Consider the following 16,733-nt stretch of genomic DNA (forward strand, 5'->3'; position numbering starts at 1 on the left):
AGAGATAAACAAATATGTGATAGCAAGTCATCACTCTTTGCCTTTTGTCTTATATAACTGGAATAGCAACCATAGCCGGAAAAAATTACGTTTTTCAAATGTTTGATAAATGGCATGCAAATTCATCATAATGTGTGGAAAAAGAAGTTTAATTCCACCAGATTGATTAAATTCAATATAATAAAAACAAATTAAGATTATTAATTGTAATAATCAGAATATACTTCTTAAAATAACAATAAAACCCTTGCATTCCTCATATATTGATAAAGATTATAGATACGTAATGTTCACTTACAATTTCAAATAATATTAGTTGTTACATCTTTATAGGCAATGTATGTCATGGGTGAACATAAACACGAATTTATCATTCACATTCATCGTTGTCATATTCTTCTGGATAGGTGTCATTATACGCGTCTGTTTGATTTTTACAGGCAGGAAGTTGCACATGTCAGTGCGCTTGAGGTCATTTAGACAGCAGACACATGCTGGCAGTTACGGTTCCCAATGCAGCTGCAAGCGAGTAGCTCTAACACAGCTTGAGATGCCAGCTGCCCCTCCATCCAATTCACTACCAGTTGCTGTGTTCCCTCGTGTTTTTCCAACTTCAACTGTCTCCCAATTGGACTAAGTGTCTGTGGATCATTCAGAAGACATCCCTTGCTTATAGCGGCTTTATGATTCGCACGTTTGGCATGTTCCTTCAGACAGTCCCTGCAACGTGGAAGTTGATGACTGTCTATCTCACCCTTCTTTTCGCAGAATAGGTGATATCAAGTCTTTCACGTGATGAACCAAAGATTTTGGTGCCTACAGCAAGAACGAGAATTGCTGTAATTTGTCTATTAGTTTGTCAGAGAGACCCCTTTCGTCTCTGAACTGTGAAAATGTTTCCTGTGTACATCTGTTGGCAGACAGGATTTTGAATGCACATGCTTTTTACTTTTCCCACAAATGTCCCTACTGTCTCACATCTGGTAAACATATGGGGACCTATCCTAGCTGGACAAACATTTTGACGCTATTTTCCCAATGTCAAGGATTTGCATGCTTATATTCTTTCATGGAATCCCAAACACATAATAAACACATCTGTGTCATCTGAGCTTATCATTAGTGCCTCATAACCCTCATTAGCAATGTGTGTAGCACGCAGCAACAAACGACCATCTGCTTCTTCGTGTGTACTTTTGCGATCGGGCACTTCTTGTGATTTTGTAGCATTTGTCTTCACAGCTGGCAAACAGTGTTTTATTCTTACGCTTTACAAAATACCGTGGTTTCCTCCATTCATTAACAAAAAATGCGATGAGAGTTTTATTATTCCTTACGTCACGTGGATCTGGAATTTCTTCCATTGTCTGACAATCTGGGAAGGTGATATGCTCTGTAACTGGTGATAGAGTCCTTCCCCTCTGATTGTCCTTTTGCTGTTCTAAATAGACGTCTCATTGTGCGTATCAAACACAACATCGACCCTTTGACTCCTATTTCCTTCCAATAAAGCCAGGGACAAGACAGACCTAGCCACCTCACCAAAGTTTGATTCCTTTCCTTTTTTTCCGTGAACAAGCGCTATACCATAAATCAGTGTGGCTGAATTTACAGGTATTTCCTCTGCAGGGGTAACGCTTTTCTGCAAGAATGTTGCTAAATCAGCTTTTTTGTGTCTTTTGCAACATACCTTGGTAAAGGTCCTAAGGGACGAGAGAGTACGTCCGCCATTTGAAGGTTCGTATTCTGTGCTGTCACAATGATTTGTCCAAATAGTGCTTAGTCTGCTTTCTTGATGATTATCCTGCCATTGCTGTTCACTATATTCTTCATGGACGCTCCTTAATAGGTGTATTATTCTCAAGTTTAAAGTCTGTATAGCACTGTTTACCTATTCATGTGCCTTCATTATGTTGGATATCATGTCTTGCATTGCCTTTATTGCTGTGGCCGGACTAATGAGATTATGTGGCCCAACAAATGGATTTATCCAGCTTTGAACCAGACTAACAGCTCTCGTTACAGTATCTTCTTTTTCAATTTGTGACTTATGTCGGTCTGTGTGAATAAGATCTGATGATACGAACCATTTCCCTTATTCAAACCAAAAAGGTGCTTCTGTGTTCAGCCATCATATAATATCTTTTCACAGCACCTGCCTTGAGGTTGAACCTTGTCGTGCAACTCGGAGTCTGTGTGTCTTTGTTGACTGTTACCTCTACCACTTGATAACCCGGAATTTGCCCAAACGGATTAACATCTGACGGTTGAACTGAAAATCATCTGTTGATGAAGCTGTGGTGTATCTGGATGTTTTACTGCAAATAATGTCATTTTGACATAGAATACAGGCAGATATATATATAGCGTAGTTCATCCTGTCATATGCAAAACACCATTGGAGCATATGGCGGTAAGATGTAAATGCCAGTTTCTTACTCGAGCAGCACGCAGCTGAGCCAGCAAGATATTTTCATCAATATCCACATAAGACATCCAAAATGAAGAGAGATCTACATTCTCATGACAAAGATGTTCCAGGAATTCAATTAAAAGCTGTTTTACTTCGGCAAAGGCAGCATTCTCCAAGAGGTCATTTAATCTCCGTTAACATAGGTCTTTTCCAAAGTCATTCACATCCTCAGTGAAGGAGTAAGTAAGTAATATTTTTGTCCAAAGCGTTTGAATGCCAAGGCATCTTTGCGCTAATATGTTGCCAACTGATTGAAAAACCTACTTAACACTAGAAGCAAAGAGCCAAGTCTTCAAGGATTTCCTAAAACACAGTCTATTTGTTGGAGACCTCAGAGAAAAAAGCATGGAGTTCAGTAGCTTGCAAGCCAGGTGGGAAAGACTTCTGCCACACCAAATAGCCTTCTTTACCTTAGGAATAACCACCAACCTAGTGGTAGCTGATCTAAAGGCACGTTGAGGGACGTGCCATGCAAAAGTCTTCTGAAACACAAGTTGTCCAAATCCTTGCTGTGCCTTGTGTACTATACTCAAGGCCTTTAATTTTACACTATCTTGAGCGGGCAGCCAGTGGAGGTCCCTAATGCTCTTCCATATGGTGCTAAATTTGGGGATTTTTAGAGGCACACGAGCTACTGTGTTTTGCAGAGACTGAAGCTTTGATTTGAGATGTTTATAAGTTCCCAAACAAAGAGCATTACAATAGTCAATCTTCGACAGAATCAAGGCGGCTATGACCGTTTTTTCCATGTCTAATGGAATGAATCGACAAACCTTTTAAGTATCTTCAAAGGATAGAGCATGAAGATGTGATTTGATTGATCTGTTCAGAAAAACAAAGTTAATCATCAAACATGACCCCAAGATTTTTCACTTTTTGAACAGGAGATGTAAGCAAACCTGAATCAGCAGGCAATCAGGAATTTTTGGGAATGTAATTTCCAATAGACTACCTGAATGTTCTCTTTGTAAATCTTTTCCACCCAGGGGATACATTCCAACCAAGCCAGTCTCAACATTACTTCATACATGCACTTGTGTACTCGTACTGCACAATTGTACATACGGCTTTCTCGTACTGATGATATTGATCCTTCTGTTATCATGTCTGCTTCAATGCAAAGGTTGCAAAGGCCAGCGTCTTGAATGTGTTTTCCAAGAATGGACATAACATTGCAGATGGTGTGAAAGGTGCCTATTTGAAGAAGATTCTGTCGCATGTTACTTTACGCTGCCGCACGATCTGAGTTGCTTTTGCGTAGAGAGCTTGATCCATGACCACAAAAGGTTTCGCCAAATGCAGGGACTGTTTCAGAATTTCAGAAATGGTCATAAGCTCAATTGCAGGGGCAATAATGATGGGCAAGCAGCCAAGGGACTCCTGTAATACACCTACTAGGTCTCTAGTACTGATGTTAAATCCTTTCCAACTTGGTATTATCTGTGCGAGGCTCTTTTCTTGTCTTGTAACAACCCAGATTATTTTCTTATTTTGTGGAAGTTTCACTTGGGGAAAACATTCCAGCATAACTACGATACTTGTCATCAATGGCTGAGGCCCAACTCATTCACCAGAAACATACATGAACAATTCATCAGTATTTGTGGTGGTCAACGTTCTTTGGTTTTGTTTCTTAATGCGTGGGAGAGGAGCTTTAAAAGGTTGTGGTCCAAACAACTAGGGCTGTACAGCTATACTGTTGACTTGATGGATTGTCCCCTTACCAGTAATGGTCTTTTCCAACCTATCAATGTTATCCCATGCTAAGCTAGGGAAAACATGAGACTGAATGTTGGCTCATCTAAGGTAGCAGCTAGTTTCTGACGACACAAGGCGGTATCGTTTTCTTCCAGCTGTGAGTATGAAATCCTGTGACCAAGCCTGTTTAGAGTGTAAATGTTTCAACATTGCCTGTCTACTCCACTCTAATGCACTACTCAACTCTAAAGCACTCTATGCCACCACATTCTGACACTCTATGGGACTCCACAACACTATACTCTGTGCCCCTCCGGACCAGTCTACCACACACTACTCTGCAACACTCCACTCTGCTGCAGTGCTCCAATCCCTGCCACTCTTTGCCACTCCACTCTGACACTCTATGCCACTTCACAACACTCTACTCCACTCAACACCCCTCTGTATTCCACTCTACACCACTCCAATCTACACCTCAAAACACCACTACCCTCCACTCCATGACACTCCAAAACCCTCCACTCTACATCAATCCATGCCACTCCACGCTACTATACTCCACTCTACACCACTAACTTGAACAGCCGCCAGGATGGCGTTCAACACGGCTAACACATTGGCAAAACCAATAGCTGTTGCATAGGTAAGACCTATTGGCTTGCCAATGCTTGTTTTTATGCTCCTCTTCTAAACATGTGCCTGGATAGCTGCATCCTACTCAGAATGGTTTGTTTCTTTGCTGTCTCTAAAGCTCAATGCTTTCTCGTTAAGACCACACTTTATGAATAAAAACAAAAAAAAAATAAAAGTAGATTGTCAGGATTTTGTTGACTAGTGAAGAGTAGACATAGAATTTTTTAGATCACATTGTCTACCCTAAAATCAAACTGCTTTCTTTTGATGCAATGTATGAGAATTGCTCATGCCTACTCATCTAATTTTTTATTTGTCATGTAATCATTACAGTGATGTCCACAGACCTAAGGCTTCGACGGAAGGAAAGCGAGCAGAATAATGCAGCATCAGAAGAGAAAAGAGGCAAAGAAAAAAGTGAGGAAAAAAGATCATGGAAAATGTGTTCTATTCTTGTACGCATCTTCTTTCTGTTTTTTCTGATTCTGGCCGTCATTTTGGGCGTCAAGTTTTATTATGATGATCAGACTATTCAGCGGCATGAGGCAGCTCTTCGATCCTTGGGGACGGAAGGATTCTTCTTGTTCTCCTCTCTGGATGCTGACAAAGATCTTTACTTAAGCCCTGAGGAGTTCAGGTCAATAGCAGAAAAGCTGACTGGTGTTGCTGCTGTTTCAGACTACGAAGAAGAGGACGTTCAGGATCCCAGTGGGGAGACGCTGTCTGTAGTTGCTAATTTTCAGCCTCTGATAATGGAAACTATGACAAAGAGTAAAGATGGCTTTTTGGGAATTACTCACAATGCCTTGTCAGGACTGCGAAATTGGACAGCACCCTTGACACCTTCCAGTGTTTATTTTGCCAGTCAGTTCAGAGCATTCCTACCTCCAAAAAACAAGCTGAGCTTGGGTGATCCTTGGTGGGTAGTCCCCAGTGAACTCAACATCTTCACTGGATACCTTCCTAACAATCGTTTTTATCCTGCGACCCCCAGAGGAAAAGAGATTATTATCCACAAGCTCCTGAGCATGTTCCACCCACGTCCTTTCGTCAAAACCAGATTTGCTCCTCAAGGAACTGTGGCCTGCATCAGAGCGATCAGTGACTTCTATTATGACATTGTCTTCAGAATACATGCTGAGTTTCAGCTGAATGAGCCTCCGGACTTCCCTTTCTGGTTTTCACCTGGACAATTCACAGGTCACATTGTAATTTCCAAAGATGCTTCACACGTAAGGCAATTCCACCTTTATGTCCCTAACAACAGGTCACTTAATGTTGACATGGAGTGGTTGTATGGAACAAGCGAAAGCAGCAATATGGAGGTTGACATAGGATACTTACCCAAAATGGAATTGCTAGATACAGGCCCTTCCATCCCTTCTGTGATTTATGATGAGAACGGCAATGCCGTTGATAGTAGGGACCCCTTGGGAGACCCAATTGAGTTTGTGTTCGAAGAGATACACTGGCAGTCGGAAATCAGCTGGACAGAAGCTGCAAAAAAATTGGAAGTGACCATGTATCCATTTAAGAAGGTGCCATACCACCCTTTCACTGAAGCTTTTGACAGAGCTGTTGCAGAAAACAAGTTGGTACACTCCATTTTGCTTTGGGGAGCATTAGATGACCAGTCCTGCTGAGGTTCCGGGCGAACTCTCCGGGAGACAGTCCTGGAAAGTTCGCCCATCCTCGCCCTGCTGAACGAAAGCTTCGTCTGCAGTTGGTCCTTAGTGAAGGAATTAGAAGAACTACAGAGTGACAAAGACAATGGCTTCCATGCAAAAGTGGCAAAATTGCACCTTGAGAAATACAACTTCCCCGTAGAAATGATGATCAGCCTACCCAATGGGACAGTTGTTCACCATATTAATGCCAACTATTTCCTTGACATTACCTCTATGAAGCCAGAGGAAGCAGAGAGTAGCATCTTTAGTTTTACTGCTTCATTTGAAGACCCCTCCACTGCCACTTACCTGAAATTCCTGAAGGAAGGGCTGGAGAAAGCAAAGCCATTTATGCTTACATAAGCTGCTGAGGAAAACAGTTCCAGAAAACATGTTTTGACTTTTGTATGGTCTTCATTTCAGCATCTTTTTCAAATACCTCTGCGGATTTGCACATTATTCTCACAGTATTCACAAAGTGACTGCCAAAATACTTAAATATGCTAATAGATTTTAATCAACTTTTTTCTTGTTCTACCAAGTACAACATGGTGATTTTAGTTTTGAAACGTTTGATGTTTCTCTTTTTGGTTTTATAAATCCCACATAATATCGAGTGTTTACTTTAAGTAAGCTGCAGCAAACATGTATTGTAAATAGGGACATTACAACACAGATCGGATCATTTTGTTTTTTAGAATGATTTTGGATTGATGAAATAATGCAAGTGTCCAATCACTCCTTTAGCCGAGCTGACAGCGATCTTTAAATTCCATAATTAAGTAATCTGAGTTTTCAATTTTTAGCCCTTTCCTTTGTCAAAACTGTGATCACCAGCTTTCTAAAATTTAAAAAGGTGTAATTTTAAACAACTCCAAGACTGTACTTGGATTAGAGGAAAAGTGGTCAAGTTTAACAAAAGAATGAAAGAGGCACATATTGTTTGATGAATGATTAATCAATGTGGGGATTGAATATGTATTCTGCAGAAAATAACAGGCCATTCAGGCTCAGACAAAACAAAAATATGTTTGGAAGAAGGGTATTTGAGTAGAGTAAATGTGATAATGTTTGAATCCCAATTGTGAAGAAATATCGACAACAAATTATTAAGTCTGTTGAAAATGTGTGATAAAGGAATGTCCTCGTCTGTAATTATTTCAAAGGACACGGCACAATGACATTGTTCATCCTGTTCCAAAGCACTCCCAATTTTTTTAGATAGCAGGCACCAGAAGATGACAGATTTTCCTAAAATCATAATTGCATCAAGTTTGCAAGGCCACAGCAGGATGGCATGTCTTCTGTATCCATTGAGGACAATTAGATTGAAAGATTTTTAGAACCCAGTCCCTATGTTAGATAGCTTGATGACAATAGGAGCAGAATATGTAAGGTAAGGCACCTCTTGAAGCATAATCTGTGCAACTTCCAGCAGCATTTTCTCTACAACCTCATGGACAATTTAAAACCTTGAGGAAGACAGTAGGCACAGGAAAAGCTGAAAAGGCTTGCTTTGCCACAGATTCCCTCATGAATGGTGAATATCAAACATTGCCTTAAAAACAAACGTGAAAGGTAAAAACCAGTTTACTGTGCATCAATTATTTTAGGAACTCACAACTCCTTCTCCCATTTCTCTGAACAGTTATTTCGGAGTACAGAGGCTTTTTTAATTTTGAAATTAAGAAATACTAAATGAAGCTCGGCCCCAGAACCCTGCTCTTAATTTGTTGTGACTATCAGATACACTGTGCCTTTTTAAATCTCATAGTTTATGGGAAATCTTATTCACAGTTTTGAAAATGTTACGTTGAGAGAGTTTCAATTTGCTAACACACTGCCAGAAAAAACATTCAGAAGAGGCAGCGGTACCAAGATCATTAGGTAAAGTGTCTGGAAAGGCCAGTAATGAAGAGACCATTGCAAATTTTGACACATGGCCTCTTTACATTGACAGTTTGCTGATACTGATGCACAAAATGGAATCAAAATGGAATTAATATTCTGTTAAAATGAGCAGGAGTATTGCCAGACAACTTAGAACTGATAGCTATTTAACTTCACGCTCAGTTTGCTTTTCTTTCAGTTTAACTTATGATGGGTGAACCAGAATGTAAAGCACGGCGCTGCGCCTTACAGTCTACTCCTGATGTCTTGGGATTATCCAGTGTTATTGCTGAATGTAAAAGATATATTTACTGGAGAACTGCCAAAATTTGCTCTATAATTTGCTAGTGGTGGACCACAATGATTATAACAAGGCTGATCTGACAACGTGGGTGGGTACATATGGGAGGAACTAAAGATGCAGAAGTTAACTGGAGAGGCATGGGCATGGCAGATGAGGCAGCCCATCATGGTTTGGCTCTACAATAATCACTAAATTACTGAATTGCGTGAAGAAAGAGGTGGCGTGCCAAGTGTTAGAAAAGGCCCAGATCAATCCACACTGCAAGAGATCTTCATGGAAGCAGGGACAGAGGATGAAAAACTGCGTACAAGGGTTTTGTGGGCTATCCCTTTTTTTTTTTCTTCAAGTAAAAGCGTTCATGCAAAACAGTTTGTGGTCCAATCGTGTACAATCCTGAAAGGGAAGGAAGACCATAGAAAGGTTCGACACTAACCCTCACCCCAAACCTGCATCTGGTCAGATTTAGACCCTAGCAAAAGTGGTGGCTGAAAGTGCCCCTTAATAGTTGTACAAGAGGACAAGATGAGCCTAGTGGGCCACAGCCGTTGTTAAAATTGTACCTATGAATATAGTAAGATCTGTTTTCCCAATTTAAATTGGCTACTGTCTGCTTGCACTGAATTTTTAACTTATGTACAAATGTTTAGTCGTTTCAAAATTAAGCAGCAGGTATTGTCACATAAAAACTGTTAAGATGCCTCTACACATGATATTTAGCACGTGGGAAGACAGGCAGGCAAGCAGAAAATACATTAATGATCAATATGACACCAACAAATCTTGGTTAAATTGTATCCATAGTAGTAGTTCTGTAGTCAGTTAGTCAAATGAAAATGCCTGATTCTTGAACCATGCATTATTCCATTGCTATACACTGTGTGTACCCATTTCCGTAACAAACAGTAACAATTGTTGTAACTAGTTAACGTAGTGGATGTTTATCAATAAGCTGAGCAGCTGTACCACAAAGTTCTTGTACGCAGGAAAGTCTTAATCATTCTCAGAGAATAATACTTAATTTGCCATATGTGACGGCTAATAGTTTTTCAGTGGATTAATAGACTCTTTCTGTTCATGTATGTCACAGTTTCAAGGTCAGAAATAACACCTGCTGATACTCGAATTCGAATACTCACTGACAGCATATCCTCAAGCTAAGCATGTATAGGGAATTATAGTTTTCTATTTTTACCTCCACATTTACTTATTTTGACAACATGTTGGTAGTCGTACACAACAAGTACGGAATGTGATACTAGAGAAAAAGAAAATTAACAAATGCAGTACATGATTTTCAAGTGTTTTTGCTTTTTGACCTGTTGACATCGTGTCTGTACAGGTTATTACAGTTCTTCAAGTAAAATCTAATGCTTTAATTTGTTTAAAGCAACATAACCAGCTCAGAAGTCTGATGGCTGCCAAACATTTGACTGCACAAGCATAAGCAATTGTATAAACTTTATTTTGTACTTGTTAACATGTTTTTATTGTAGTTAATGACTTTTTAAATGTTGATCTATTTGTGAAGGAGGAGCGAAAGAAATACATTGTTTCTCTTGACAATCTGTTCTTCATGATGAGCCAGTCTTAAAGTTAAGCAAGTAACAGGCCGGGTCTGATTTCCTGACAGTTGCAGTGCAAGAGAAAAATATGCTTCTGTCTCTCCTCTTCCATACATTCTTGCTATCGTCAGTGTTTTTGGTACACTGCCACTTCTGTTTTTCAGACCAAATTTCTCTGTTTCATTTGAAACACGATCTCAGAAGGGTGTGGACATTCTGTACAAGTAATACGTTTTACTATCTAGGGAACTATCAAAAATGCAATTGCACAATGAATAATGGAACGTTTTGAAAGCAAGCATTTGTCGTAATTGTCCTATCTGCCTTTCCTTCGTCTCGAAAGAGACTTGTGATTATTGCTGCTGCATTTTATGTTGCTATTTCTCTGCAGCAGCAGATCAAAACACTTTACCGACCAGGGCTTTTAAAAGCAATTTTCCAAATAAAAATGCATTGGCACCAAAGTACAAACTAGACACTGACTAGATAGCTTGATTTTAACCCAAGTTGCGGAAAGGCTTCCAGTTGATACAACACACCTATCATGCCAGAAAGTAGCATATTCATGACCACATAAGGGTGTGTTTTGCAACATCAATATTTGGCAGTAAATATCAATGGTGTGGATTATGTCAACCTGTCTAGTACTGAATGCTTAGTTTATTTTTCTGTGATGCTCTTCGCCTTGGACCAGGACCAAATAAGGCGTCTGATTCAAGTACAACACTGAGCAGGCTAGGGCAGAACACAACAGATGAGTCAAGTAATGGAGAATCCATTATGCTGTATTTTAATGACCCACTTTAAAATTGCTTTGTGCTCAAAATGCAAATACTAACTGGAAATGATTTGCATGTTCTTATGTGGTTTTCCTTTTAAATTGTCGACAGTGGATCCACTTTAAGTCTGATTGAGACTGATGTAAAATGGGCTCCTGAGGGATTTACAATCCTCCTGAATATATATATATGGGTTATCACTACCCAGGAAATTATGACCCCTGCGACAATAGCTGTTTGCATAATATTTTCAAGTATACAGTTACATTTCGGCAGCTCACACCTGCCAATATTTAACAAATAAAAAATGCCCACTAAACCTAAAACGTTGGGATTTCATTGAGGAAAGCACTAAAATCAGCATGATTTTTCGCAGTTAGATAATGAACAGTCTTAATAGATAGATATGTATTGGTTTCCATAAATAACATATCCCCACTGGGCCTCTCGTAAAGAGGTCCAAAGTGTATTGTGGATCTAATAACCAATGTTAGACAACCAAAACGTATATTTTTAGACAGTTTGAGCCACACTTACTTTTGCACATTCAGCATTTGGTTTGACTTGAACGGGATCAGGTGTTCTTATCCGCTCATTAAAATACCATGCAATTTAATTTTCATACCATAACTCCTTTTCCCCAGTCCTGACTGAAGGAACTTGCTAAGTAAAGTTCACTGACTGAGATGGACATTCAAACAGATACATTAAAATGGAAACTTTTGGTCTGAGACTCATAATCTTCGAAAGAACATCTCCTGCTTCCTTATAAACACCTAAAGCAAATATTCTGTAAATGAGTAAAATTAACAACTGCTCTCTATCCATACTTCAGTTGTGGCTTGAAATCGTATTTGCAATATGGGAAGTATTGATGTTGGCTGTACCTGCAAACGTCTCCTTTTTAGTGAACATTTCTGTGTTTATATCTGTATTACTTAATATCTTGTAGTCTTCCAGCAGGTGGATGTTCGCGACAGCTTGTGCCATTTATATGTGTACTGTTTTTATATTTTGTACCAGTTTCATAAAAATATATTAAAGTATTAATTTTAAAAAGTCATTATTTGATTGCTTACATTTTGCAGATGAAATCCGTTGTTCTGCCTCCCTTGGTCACCTGCACCCCATCCCATTTTTTCTTATTTTCAGTCACTCTCGATCATTCTTTGTCTGCGCTCTCACTCTCTCTACCTTCATTCTTTCTCGCTCCTGCTCTCTGTGACTGTCTTATCTCTCACTCCTGATCCTTTACCAACTTTACCTCCCCCCTGTCTTAATGACAGGCCACTGTGGTTTGTATGTGGTATCGGCCGTTTCAAGAGTGGTAATAATGGGTGTGAATGTTGCGCTTACTCAGGTACAATTGTGTGGAATAAGGTTACTTAAATTGCCATTATGTACTGACAATTGGGAATTTCATGAGAGGTGAAGGCAAGTGGGGAGATCCTGTTTTATTGGTACTGGTGGAGGTCTTGAGGCGAGGAAGGTTTGAAGTATCCTGTGAGGAGCCTTATTAAATGAGCAGGATGGCTTGATAAGTTGAACCGTCACTGGTCGATGTGGTTGAGGAGCCTGTTGTGTACTGCGGATGATGGCAAGAAGTTAGAAGCTGTTAGTAAAATGGGTGTTTGGTTCCACATTCTCTCCTTGCGCGACTTATTACAGTTCGGTCACCTGCTGGGCTGCACTGCCTTCACCTTGTCCCCATCTCCTATGCAAGACGCTCCTCCAAATTACTCCTTGCTCTGGATCGCGATGTTGGGCCCAGACTGCTCATAGACAGGAGGTATTGAGAGAGTTTCTTCTGTTTTTAAAATCTGGCTGGGAAGTGAGCTGGAGGAGATTGGGATGCGAGGTTATTGGTGCAGCAGATCATGAGTTGTACCCAAACTCTCCTACTCTAAAACAAAACAATTATAAGTGCATGATCATTTAGTGGCATAGGAATGTAACACTGCACAAAAAGCCTAAGGTTTCTGGAATCGTGGTGGACCCTCACTCTCTTGTGGCTCTGCTTCGACATAGGCTTAGCCTTACAAAGTCCACACTGCATTAGGATTGGCTTTAATGATGAAAAATATGTTGTCTTTGATGTTGATGTGTATAATTCCTCTTTAGAGCTCTTACCTTATTTTTAGAGGGACATCCCTGATGGTTGGCATGGCAGCGTAGGAGAATGTGGTGGGTTTTTAGAATGTACTGGTCTTGTCACCTTGCTCCTGCCAGTATCATCACCTGCTGTGCTAATACACTTAACCCTGGTGGGCTGGCTGACTGACCAGCTGTAAACAATATAGGTCACATCCAATACCCACCAAATTCTTACAGGGCAGAACAAAATGACAGAAAAGGGATATATTCCATGCTATTTAAAAATTTGCAGGTAGGCAGCGGTGGTGGGGGATGGGGGATCCCTGTATCACTTGATTACACCGAACTAATTTTCACTCAAAAGACAATCTGCCAAGAAACACCTCCTCTTTAGCACTCAGAAATTCTTCACATCTTCATTTATGTTTTTAACCAAATCTCCTGGTGTCCCCTGCCACAAACTGCCTCTTGTACCACTCCTCACCATTCAAACAATGCCCATCCAATGTCAAATGCATGTAGTACCCACAATGAAGTGGCCATCTTTCGCTTTTTGTAATCAAAGAGGCTAGGGATTAAGCACGTCTAGACTATCCAGGTATGGGAGCTTGGCAGCCTAGTTCGGATCTTAAACGGCAGGTGCACTCAGCCCTACACTCCTCAGATTTACCATTTAGGGCTTCTAACATGTACTATTTCACAAGTACTCATTGCCTCCTCACTCTACAAATTTCTGAACACCTTCCTTTCTCTTTATTTCCTTCTGTCTCCTTTCTCTCTCCATGCTCTTCTCTGCCCTTCTCTTCCGCTTCTCTTTTCCACCCCTTTGCTTTTCTCACCCACCTCATGCTTCAATGTACAACTTTGATTCTTTATTGATCCACCATAATGATGTAACACCCTTAATCCTCAATGTATCCACTTGTGCTAAAATGAACTCTAAATCGACAACAGCAAGGTAAAAGTCTAGCACCCAAACTATGGCACATCTGGAATCCACATCCAGAAGTGTTTCACACAGCCTGTACATTGTACGATATAAATACACAACGTTCTATTTCAAACTCCCTCCCACTGAGAAGTAATTTCACATAGCCACCATGTAACTCCCCAGATATTCCTGTTTAATACTTGGGTACGCACAAACATTTACCCAGGGGCCGCAAGTACAGTCTGTGGTGTGACCGAGCGCCACACTAATGCCAGCAAAGTGGTGTTAGGGGATCTGGGTGGGTCAGGGATTGTGTAAGGAGGTCTGAAAAAAAGTTAAATAAACGGGCAAGCATTTATTTGCAGGTTAATCCATACTTGCCTGTTTACTTTTTTTTGATAATCAAGTTTTATTGAAATTTTAGACATAAAAAGAAACATTCGCATTAGGTCACTCACATCGTTAAGACAGTCCTGTTTACCTCCCACAACATCACATAGTGAAATAACATAGAGTAAAAGAGACAGCGGTTCCCAGTGAGGACGGCATAATATCAAAGTCTTCATTGCGGTATCATGCCAAACCATTTCCCCCAGATCTTGTTAAAAAGTTCCGGGCAGCCCCGTGCCTTGAAGACGGATTCTTCCTGGGCCCCACACCAATCCACCCCCCTCCTCCATCTCGCCAGAGTCGGTGGCACTTTCTGGGTCCATAGGCCTGCAATGTCTCTCTTCGCCACCGCACGCGCCGTTCCCAAGAGGCGTTTATCAGTTCGGGAGCCATCCAAACCGTCAAAGACCCCAAGGAGCAAATGTCTCGGATCGTGGGGGACCACCCAACCCAATACATTCGTCAGCTCTCGTTCAACCCCCTTCCAAAAGGACTCTAGGGCAGGACAAAGCCACACCATGTGGATGAAGTCGGCTGGGGTACCAGCACAACGGGGACAGGCCGTGGAGGGCCATGCACCTGCACGAAAGAGACGGACCGGCGACAAGTACGCCGTGTGAAGGAAGTAAAGTTGGACAAGGCGTAGCTCGATGCCTGTTTACTTAACATTTTTTATGAATATTAGTGTTCAGAAACTAAACAGCAGCTTGTGCTGCTGTTCACCATGGGGGCCACATGCAAAGGTCAAGAGGGCCGCAAGGGCCCCCCGGACCGTACTCTGAATATCACCGATCCAGTACCTTCAAAAAACCTCTCTGGACCATTCCACTGTATTGAAGGATACCCTCCAAAGGAAACTGAAACCTGAACTCACTCCAGCTTCCTTATGAGCGCACACTTTGCTGTGCCAGGCTTCTAAACAATCATAACTTATTTTTATTCAGTAGGTGTTTTTTCCTGCTACTTGTGCTGCCCAACGCCAACAGTGTCACCTTTATCATCCTCTTGACTATTCAGTCTTGTGCGCATCCGGGCAAAGAGAATCTTCAATGTCAGAAACTGGTAATGGCCTGGTTTCAAAGATCCTGCTTTTTAAAACCCTCCTTTTCCCCAACTTGTCTTCACCTGCTTCTTCCCTTTCTCAGTAATCCACATACATTGCTTGCATAGTGATGCTAGATTAGAGAGGTCCTGGGATCCCAATACTGGATGGTATTGCCCAGTTTAAGAGTAAGTATTTTCGGAGGAGGTTTACTCGAGGCTCGGGACCTCTTAGGCCTCAAAAGTGATTCATGCAAACTGTTTCTTGAGTTAGTACTCCTCCATTAAAGTTAGGAAAAACAGAGCGGAAATCTCGAGTCCTTTTTTGGTGAAACAACTTGTTATGTTTATTTTCAATAAGTCTTCTTTAAAAGAATCCAATTGATTCAGAAGCGCATTGATCAAAGGATGTCAGCCGACAGCTGTGTCGCCTGTATGGTCAAGTCGACCAGGGCTTTTTCAAGGCTTATGTTATAATGTAGTTATGCATCATGAGGAAAATTCGTAATCTCAAACAAATATTGTTTAGTCAGCTTTCAACGTATGTCAAGAGTATTATAATCTGTGTTTTCAGTCAGGGGGCATGGTCTAGGGTCAATCCCGCGTCAGTGCTTCTCACCAGTGAATCAATTGGATTCTTTTAAAGACTTATTGAAAATAAACATAACAAGTTGTTTCACAAAAAAGGACTCGAGTTTTCCTCTCTCTGTTTTTCCTTACTTTTATAGAGTACTAACTCAAGAAACAGTTTGCATGCTTCCATAGTGATGTAAAGTCCATATGGTCAGACTCCATCTTGTGTTGGCCCGACTCCATTTTTAGCAATCCGAGTCTCCATCTTCTCTATTTCTGTAGAATCTGTGTCATGTCTGCCATCGTCGCAGATGTCATTTGAACTTATCTTTCTAAGAACTGTCAGTGACAAATCATTCAGGCAGAGACATAGATAAAACAAACACCTAATGCAATCTGGAACAAGCATCTTATTACCACGTCAAGGTTAAAACAGAACAATCAAAGACAACTGTCAGTAGAGGTCCTTCGCCCACATTATTACACCAGATACTGCCGAAGACAGTCTTGACAGCTTTTAGCGCAACAAAAAGATACTGCATCACAACTGATGCAGATAAAAATCTGAGTCCAGGAATAAGGTTGCTGCTGTGTGTTTTTCTTTCACAGGGAGCTTGCATCACAACTGATGCAGATAAAAATCTGAGTCCAGGAATAAGGTTGCTGCTGTGTGTTTTTCTTTCACAGGGAGCTGT

The 16,733-nt window shown here is 40.8% G+C and overlaps 1 protein-coding gene across 1 annotated transcript in view; it reads left to right on the plus strand.

Moving 5' to 3' along the window:
* The window catches only part of SELENON (selenoprotein N), a 33,954-nt gene extending 21,882 nt beyond the window's left edge, over positions 1 to 12,072 (plus strand). The window contains exon 2 of the mRNA XM_078665286.1: positions 5,141 to 12,072. Within this exon, the coding sequence (XP_078521412.1) occupies positions 5,143 to 6,837 (1,695 nt within the window). The 5' untranslated portion in view covers positions 5,141 to 5,142 and the 3' untranslated portion in view covers positions 6,838 to 12,072. The remainder of the gene's footprint in view (positions 1 to 5,140) is intronic.
* The last annotated feature ends 4,661 nt before the right edge of the window (positions 12,073 to 16,733 follow it).

This window comes from Lissotriton helveticus, chromosome 10, assembly GCF_964261635.1.
Source record: "Lissotriton helveticus chromosome 10, aLisHel1.1, whole genome shotgun sequence".
Classification (NCBI taxonomy): domain Eukaryota; kingdom Metazoa; phylum Chordata; class Amphibia; order Caudata; family Salamandridae; genus Lissotriton; species Lissotriton helveticus.